The sequence below is a fragment of the Galeopterus variegatus genome, unplaced genomic scaffold (genome assembly GCF_000696425.1).
Source record: "Galeopterus variegatus unplaced genomic scaffold, G_variegatus-3.0.2 Scaffold3476, whole genome shotgun sequence".
NCBI lineage: Eukaryota > Metazoa > Chordata > Mammalia > Dermoptera > Cynocephalidae > Galeopterus > Galeopterus variegatus.
Window position 1 is genome coordinate 140198 of NW_007729587.1, and position 9724 is coordinate 149921.

The 9724-nt window shown below is 34.4% G+C and overlaps 1 protein-coding gene across 4 annotated transcripts in view; it reads right to left on the reverse strand.

The window, feature by feature from the left end:
- Window positions 1-9724, reverse strand: part of PDCD6IP (programmed cell death 6 interacting protein) — a 74496-nt gene that overhangs the window by 5052 nt on the left and 59720 nt on the right. For all 4 annotated transcript variants that reach the window (XM_008585172.1, XM_008585171.1, XM_008585169.1 and 1 more), the window contains 3 exons: window positions 8838-9086; window positions 7886-8020; window positions 6624-6718 (listed from right to left, as the gene is read on the reverse strand). In XM_008585172.1, coding sequence (XP_008583394.1) covers window positions 6624-6718; window positions 7886-8020; window positions 8838-9086 — 479 coding nt within the window. The remainder of the gene's footprint in view (window positions 1-6623; window positions 6719-7885; window positions 8021-8837; window positions 9087-9724) is intronic.

Below are 9724 nucleotides of genomic sequence, written 5' to 3' on the forward strand. Positions count from 1 at the left end.
AAAAAAAAAAAAAAAAAAAAAAAAAAAAAAAAAAAAAAAAAAAATTAGAAAAAAATTTCAAAGTCTCCTCTAACAGTAAACTGTAATCTACCCCCAAATCTCACTAAATAATACCCAAGGTAAAATGTATTCTTTGTAATACACAGTATCAATCAACCTCTCACTGCACTGATTAACATACAGAGAAGTCAGTATGACATGTCCCAAAATGTCTGCAACAGTACCTCTGTCATGTAACAATTAAGAGCACCCCCTCACACCCATCTCCCACCCCACACTTTCACTCTCAAAAAGGGCCCCAGTTGAAAGATTAATTAGTCACTCTGAATATAAAGAAAACAAAAATGTATTCATCAAAAAACCAAAACTACTTCCTAATGTAAGTAAATGACAAGATAAACTAGAAGTTTTTAATCAATATTAAAATTCTAAAAGGTCAGATTTTGAAATATCTAAAAAATATATTTATATTATAAAGCCTTAACACAGCATCTTTCTTTTCCTTTTATAAACACCAAGAACGGTTGCAGTAAGTAACACATTTACAGGGCAAATGAGAATTTCCTAGCCACTTACTAGTGATATAAATCAAACCTGTTAAATCCTAAGACCAATAATGTAAAAAAGCAAAAATATATGTAATAAAATGCCACTGGTATTCCTATGCTCAACAACCATCATTACTGACATTAGTATTTAATCATTACTGAAAATAAAGCTCAGAGTATATCGTTCATTCTTTTTGCACTCTACATTTTTGATGAAAGATTTCAATAAAAACAAATTAAAAATCAAAGCCAGTAGCTACTAAGTATATAAAAAGGACATATTCGTCATCAGGGAAATAAAAATTAAAACCATAATGAGGTGGCACTACACATCCATCAGAATAGCTAATGGCAAAAATGTGGAGCAACCAAAACTCTCATATATTGCTAGTAGGAATATAAATCAGTACAATCGGTTACATTGGAAAACTGTTTGGCAATTTCAACAAAAGTTGAACATACATATACCTTATAACCCAGAAATTCCACTGTTAGATATATACCCAACAGCACTGCATATATATGCTCACCAAAAGCATGTACTATCCAATATAGTAACCCCTAGCTACATGTGGCTATTAAACTGAAATGTGGCTAGTCTGAATTGAGATGTACTCTAAATGTAAAATACACACTGGATTTCTACGACTTAGTGTGGGGAAAAAAGTAGAATATCTCATTCATAAGTTTTACATCGATTATATGTTAAAGTGTTAACATTTTGGGTATACTGTGTAAAAGAAAATATATTATTAATATTAATTTCACCTACTTCTTTTAATTTTTTTTTCCCTGTGGCTACCAGAAATTTTACATTTTCAATTGCACATGTCACTGTATAATATTTCACCATACAGAATTAGCTTTATTTATTTAACCAGCCCTGGACATTTGATTTGTTTCCAACCTTTTACTGCTGCCAGTTAATACTGGAGAGTTGTGTTTTACAACGTTCATACCAGCACTATTTGTAATAGCTCAAAACTGGAAACTACTCAAATACTCAACAACAGTAGAATAAATACTTGTAGTATATTCACAGAATGAAATATAAATGTTACGTCAAAAAGGTCATGGAAAAATAGAATTAAAAGATAATACAAATCTTTCCACGAACTCTTTGAAGTACGCTCGTATATAGATATGAGAATAAAAAATCTACAAATGTACACAACTATACAGATGGAATTTCACAAATATAATGCTGAGTGAAAGCCAGTCACAAAAAAGTACATAATGTATAATTATATTTACATACATTGCAAAAACAGGAGAAAGTAACCGGGTAATGACCAGGTAGATGCATGAGTGATGCTTCTGGGGTGCTGAGAATTTTTTAAGTATTGATGTAAGTGCTGGTTGCCTTGGTGTACTCAGTTTGTGAAAATTCAACAAGATGTACATTTACATGTACTTTTCTAGTGTACATTATATTCAGCGAAAAGGTTTGAAAGAATATAGGCCCTGAGTATTAACAATGATTTTCAACAAAATAAACCCTCAGATTTTTAAAAGTTAATATTATTGGGCCAGCCCGGTGGCGCACTGCTACAGCGCGGCGCTTCCGCCGAGGGTTCGGATCCCACATACAGACCGGCCGCTCACTGGCTGAGCGAGGTGCGGACGCAACACCGAGGGTTGCGATCTCGTTGCCGGACCTGGTCCAGTACGGGCGCAACACTGAGGGTTGCAATCCGTTGCCGGTCACAAAAAAAGACAAAAAGGAAAAAATATATATATATTATTATATGGCTTATTTTTCCATCATTCATTCACTTTTCAATCACTGAGCTGAAAACACTTAAGTTCATGACAGTCTCAGAACTGATTCTGTTCACAGTATAAATACAGAAACATACATGCAAATAATAACAAACCTAATTTTCAAACTGGACATTTGGAATATGAAATATTTGAAAATGAGAATATCCAAATATTTTTCCTAAGAATATCCAAAGCTTCCTTGTACATAAACAAACCAGTTTAAATGCTTTTTATTTTCTCCCTTTTTATACAAAAAGCACATCCACACACTCTTCTTTATCTTACTTCTCTTTACCATAACTATTTATCTTAGAGATCTTTCCATAACAGTAAATTGAAAACATCCCCTTTTTTTAAATAGCTGCATAGTATTTCACTGTACAGATGGAGCTTTATTTCACCAGCCCTGAATACTTGATTAGTTTCTATTCTTTTATTGCTATAAGCAATGCAGAAATGAGTAAGCTCATAAACATGTCATTCCTAGTACATGCTAATATATCCTCAGAATAGATTCCAAAAAACAGAATAGTTGGATTAAAAAGTATCTGAATTTATAATCCTGACTTTTACAGTTAAATTGCCCTATCCAAGGACTGCACCATTCTATACTCTCACAGCAATGTATGAGATCTATTTCTCCAATGTGTGACAATGAAGCATGTGATCAAAATTTCAGATTTTTGCCAATCTAAAAAATGTTATTTCAGAGTAACTTTAATTTGCATTTTATATTGAATGAGGGCATTGTTTTGTTTAAGACCCACTTGTGTTTCCCTGTCTACAAAATTTCTGTTCACATCCTTTCCCCAATTTTCTATTGGGTTTTTTTCCTCCTCATTAATTTCTAGGAGTTCTTTCCAAATAAGGCAAATTACCCCTTTGCCTATGAATAAGTTTCAAATATTGTTTCCCCAGCTTGTCATTATCTTGACTCTGCTTATCATCATGTCTTTATAATAAACTTAACCTTTTTTTTTAAATGGCTTCTGGGCTTTAAGTCAGAGTTAGATAGACCCTTTCTATTCCAGCTTTATTTAGAAATTCTCCCCATTCTCTTTTAGACTTTACATTTTATTTCACACAGCTCAAGTCTGATCCATTTGGAATTTATTTCATTATAAAAATAACTGTTGTTTTCTAAATGGCTAGACAGTTGTCCCCCAACTTCTGATTGGTTTAAAATCCTTTCTACACTAAATTCACGTTTGTATGTGAATCTATTTCTATTCTGTATTTGGTCTAATTATGTACCAGTTCCGTTGTGTTTTAATTAGAAACAGCATTACATATTTTAATATCTGATAGAACTAGTATCCCCCTTCACTGTTCTTTTTATTCAGTTTTCCTGGCTAATCTTGTTTATTTTTCTACTTAAACTTTAGGATCAACTTGTCTAGTTCCAAATGAAAATGTGTCGATTTTAAATCAGAACTATGTTGAATGCATATTTAGAATTGACATCTTTATGAAGTTAAGTCATCCTATCCAAGAACATATGTCTTTCAACTTGCTCAAGTCTTTTTCCGTGTCCTTGAAATAATGTTTTCTCCATATAGTTCTCATATATGAAAAACCTATTCTTATATATTTCATCTTTTTTGTTGCTATTGTAAGTGGATCTTTTCCCCCATTATATCTTCGATAGGTTTATTTATATGAAAGCTACTGATTTCTAAAAATTATTTTTATGACCAACAATTTCAATAATAATTACTTTATTATTTGCAGAGTTTGGGGGTTGATTCTCTTGGGTTTTCAAGTTGTACAATCACTAAGTCTGTAAACAGCGATAGTTTTACCTCCTCCTTTCTAATTTTTTTATTTCTAATTTCTTTCTCTTGTCTAATTGTCCTGGATGGTACTACTAGAATAACATTAAATAATAATGTTGACAGTGAGCATCTGTTGTCTCTTCTTGACTCTAGGAGGAATGCTTACAGTGTTTCTCCATTAACCATGAGGCTGAGTTTGGGGCATATATATATATATATATCCCCCACCCCCCATTAAGGAAGCATCTATCTACTTCCACTTTATTGAGTATGTTAAGGTTAATTCTAGGTGTCAACTTGATTAGGCTAAGGAATGCCAAGAAACCTGGTAAAGCTATCTTTTTAGGTGTGTCCATGAGGGTGTTTCCAGCAGAGATTAGTACAAGAGTGTGAGTGGACTAGGTGGGAAAGACCACGCCCTCAATGTGGGCGGGAACCATCCAATCCGCTGGGGGCCTGGAGAGAACAAAAAACAGAGAAAAAAGGTGAAGCGCTCTCTCTATCCTCTGGAGCTGGGATACACTCTTCTCTCCTGTCTGTGGACATCAGAGCTCGAGACTCTTCAGCTTTGGGGTTCTGGGACTTACACCAAGGACACCATTGGCTTCCCTGGTTTTAAGGCTTTTGGAATTGGACTGAGTCACGCTACCAGCATCCAGTTTGCAGACGGCCCATTGTGGGACTTTTCTTCATAATCACACGAGCTAATTCCCCTAATAAATCCCCTCTCATGTACTTATAACATACCCTATTGATTCTGTCTTTCTGGAGAACCCTGACTAATACAGAGTACCAGAACAGTTAAAAAGCTTTTGCCTCACCTATAAAGAGAAATTTGTGATCTTTTTCTCCTCAGATATAAAAATACTGAACCAATCATTGCATTACTGGAATAACCACTCCCTCCCCTTGGTCAAGATTCTTTTTTAGGGCTGGCCCGGTGGCGCACTGGAGAGTGCGCCGCTTGGGAGTGTAGTGGCGCTCCCGCCGAAGGTTTGGATCCCATGTGGAGACCAGTTCCCGCTCACTGGCTGAGTGCGGTGCGGGCGCAACACCGAGGGTTGCGATCCCGTTGCCGGTCCCCGGTACGGGCGCAACACCGAGGGTTGTGATCCCGTTACCAGTCAGTAAAAAAGACAAAAAGGAAAAAAAAAATAGATTCTTTTTTAACATACTGGTAAATATTACTGGCAAGGCCTTTTTTATCTATATTCATAACTAAGACTGGTCTGAAGACTGTGTTTTGTTTTGTTTTAATCTTTGTCAGATTTTATCATTAAGACTAATTTGGAGGGTTTTGTTGTTTTTTTAAAACTCTGGAACCATTTAAAAAACATTCTAACGGCCGGCCCGGTGGCACACTGCTATAGTGCGCTGCTTGGGAAGCGCGGTGGCGCTCCCGCCGAGGGTTCGGATCCCACATACAGACCGGTTCCCGCTCACTGGCTGAGCGAGGCGCGGGCGCAACACTGAGGGCTGCAATCCCGTTGCCGGTCCCGGTCCGGTACGGGGGCGACACTGAGGGTTGCGATCCGTTGCCGGACACAGAAAAAGACAAAAATAAATAAATAAATGAATGAATAAATAAATAAATAATAAAAAACATTCTAATTATTTGTTTTTTAAAATTTAGTAGAAATACTCTAAAAACTATCTGCTCTTTCTTAGGGGTGGAGGAAGGTGGCTCTTTGATAACTTCTCCCACTTTCTCTATGAAAAATTGTTTAAACGTGAACAGAGAGGTGAATAAAGGTTTGCTCAGCTGAAGGGATCATTTGTGATGGTTTTATTCTTCTCTTTTACCTCTTTCCTGAATTCTGACACCTCACATTTTACCATCTTCCTTGATTTCTGTTCAAGGTGTTCCTTAGAGTACTTGCTTAGCTTTTTTTTTTCTTTGTTGTTGCTGTTTTAATTCCTGGTGAAATGTTTGCTTGGAATTTTCATCCGCTCTGTCACAATATTATTTTGGTAATTGTTGTTCATCAATTAAGTTTTGTTAAATTTTGTTTTGTTAAATTTTGTTTTTTTCACCTTTATAAATACACTATCTTTGTATCAATACTGCGTCAGTTATTATTTCTCAGCATGTAATGAGTCCTATGTTACTGGCCAAGCTTTCTCAATAGGTTCCATCAGAAAATAATTTTGCTGATATTATCTGAGCTATTCATCCTGTCTTCTCCATGTTCTGTACCTCTAGTTTTATGTAAGGAACCTATGAGCCTCTTCAAGGTAAACTGCTTATACTTAGTGGCACTTCCTGAGATCTGCCACCCTGAACTGTTTTGTTACCTTTTACACGACCTCACGGTACTTCCTATGTTTAAAATTTCTGTTCCTTTTCATCCTTTCATTCCCAGATCATAGAGCTATTTGCTTGTTCCTTTGTAAAATACCCAGGAGAAAAGGAGGGAAATTGTTGTCTCACACTACTGAGTTCACTGCAAAATTCTCTACATGATTTTTTAAAAGAAAATACTTTAGTTACAGCCTAAAACAAATTTTCTTGAAGAGTTGCACAAAACAAACTTACTTTAAGAGTTCATCTCTTTCTGTCTTCCGTGCAAACACTATATCACTGCATTTGTTTTGGAACCTGACCAGAATTTCAGTCAGCTCATTGTAAAACTATAAGCAAAGAACAAATACAAGTAATAAACAAGAGCAATTTTTTAACCTAGGAAGTAATACAATCTAAAGCTAATTTGTCAATAATGGTTGAAGGTGAAGAACTAATATGCTCTGCATTGGACACATTCACACCACTTATTAAACCCAACAGATTAATATTGAATATGACCTAAAATTCCTTTAAAAATTTAAAATAATAAAATCATTTTTACAGAACACAAGTCACCAAAACTTAAATGGAAACAAAAAGTTAAAAGTTTCATGATTATGAATGTGTTCCCAATTCCTGGAGAAAAATCAATTACTTAATAATGATACTAAACCGATTTAAGTGGAAGGATTAGATTTGCAAATTCACTATATAAATGCAGGCATCATTTCAGAAACCCTTAAATGAATTTCCAAAGGCTCTCTGGAGACTTTTCTCAGCCTAACTATTTGAACAAAGCATTTTAAACCAAATGTCTACTTGGAAGGCTTTGCAGTATTTTTTACTCTCTCTTCAGAGGGTTTTATGTTATACCTATTGTAATTACATCAAGTAACTTTTATTCCATGGTCATTATGAAGTTAAGTACCAATATGAATTGTGCATCTGAATAACTTAAAAATCATTTGTTCCCTCAATAGCAAAGTAATTGGTAAAAACAAATAAAAGCATTTCCCTAAACTTTTTAAAGGACAAAACAAAAAAATACCTAAAACATATTTAATAAGCCCTCTGTACTGAGACAGGTCATAAATCTATCCTTGCCAAACCACCAGCACAGAATATAAAAGCAGTGATCCCCCTTTTCCACCACAGATCAGCTTTGACTACTGATCCCTCATAGGTCACTCAAATGGGTCAACTTTCCACCCCTTAAAAAAGTGTCATTGGCTTGACATCTCTGTTCTAATTCCTGCTACCAGGAATAATGTTTATACCCTTTTCCTGCCAGGTGAAATACACAATTCATCCTTTAAAGTTCCCATAAAATTTTTGCCACCTTCATTAAGCTTTCTCTCTCTTACAACAAACCTCACAGAGGAAAAAAGGCATTAAAGTTAACAAATTTGAGGCATAGAATAATTTGGTCCAAATAGAAACCCCAATTAACATCCCAAAGTATACTTTCATATCTATACTTGTTAGCTATTGTTTCTTTTGTATGTACTTCATACCTTTGTGCCCTCTTTCAAATTAGCTACAAGTTCAACAAAGTTGTCATATGCAGTAGCTAAATTCTTCAAAACTTCTTCTCTTAAATTAGCTTCATTGTTAGACTGTTTCATTTTCGAAAATTCCTGGTGTGCGACCTTATTAAAAGAAAGATTAATGTATTTACATAAATTAAAAGATTTAATTAATATCTTTTCCAATTATGAAAATCATATATGATTACATATATATGCAGAATTACTAGAAATACCTAATATTTCTTTTGAGTTAACACAGTGCTTTAAATTTTTCCTTAAGTAAAAATAACACAAATCCAATGATGTCAAAACATAATCAACAATGACTACAGATTTCTATTAAAATATAACACTTGCAAAAAATATAATCAAGATGAAAACTCTTACTTTTTAGAGTACTTTATGTTGCATATAGATATATTCAGCAGTAGAAATACACAATGTTTTATTCTGCATATTAATTACTAAAAGAACAAAATCTCAAGTCTTGTTATTCCAAACTATCTATTTGTAAAAAAAAAAAAATACTGACTTCGCATATCTAAGCATATTTAGTTTGCATTATTTCCAAAAAATGACTAAAGTCTATATGTACTAACCATATAACTAAAAGTATCAATATTTCCAAATAATTTCGGTTCTCCTCCTCCATTTGGCAAAAAAACCAAAGTTTTTAAAACTTGGGACAATCCAAAATATCTGAAGCATCAAGCACTTCTACATGATATGCAACATTTTAGCCACATAAGTATGGCTTTATTTCTAGATTTTCAAAACCAATGTGCCAAGTTACATTTTATAAAATATAGATGTATCATGTACCACTCTTAACTATATAGATTCTCCAGTTCATTTCCTAAATGGACATAGGTTTATTCCAAGCATATCCTTTCAGTAATTTTTAAAATATATACCTTATTAAATATATAAATTTCACCTGAATATTTTTAAGAAGTCCCTCCTGTTTCTTTAGAGATTCTTGGACATTAGTTGTAAGAGCTCCATAGAGTCGATCCAGTTCAGTAACAGAAAGAGTTTCTTCATTTATCATACCATCTTGAGCCAGAGCTGTCAAAAACTTGCTTGTCATGTCAAAATTCACTGACTTCAGGTCATTCTCCAGACCTTCTCTTTCCTTCTTTACTTCATCAAGATTTGCCAATAAGGATTTTAAAACATTTACAACCTAAACAACAAAAAAGATATCTTAGTTTAATCACCCCCCAACCCCCCTCCAAAAAAAAAGCCAATTTCAGAAGGAAATAATATATGATGGTTCATTCAGGGGCAGAGAGAGATGACTTCTCAGAGAACCAAGAATAAATTCGACATCAGGTGTATTTATAGACATTGTACCTATAGTTGACTTAGATTATAACAGCAGCATTAATAAGAATAGGAACAGTTACAATTTACTGAACATTTACTATGTGCCAGATACTGTGCTAAACACTTCACAAATATAATTTAATGTATTCTTTACAATACCCCATACGGTATATATACTTATTACTGCTCTTCCAAAGATGGAAAATTGAGTCTCAGAAAAATTAAGTAACATGGTTACATAGCTACTAAGGGGCAAAAGTGAAACTTGAGATCTATGTCTAACTCCAATCTCGTAATCCTACATTAGTCTACTTCCCTGTCATGGCTTTGAAGTGAGGGAAAGTATGACTTTGCCAAGTAAACAGATTATTCCATTTTGCCTAAAGAGACTGAGAGAGAGATATATAGAGAAAGACATGAAGATAGAAATAGAGACAGAGGGCCGGCCCGGTGGCGCACTGCTACAGTGCGCCGCTTGGGAGCGCGGCGGCGCTC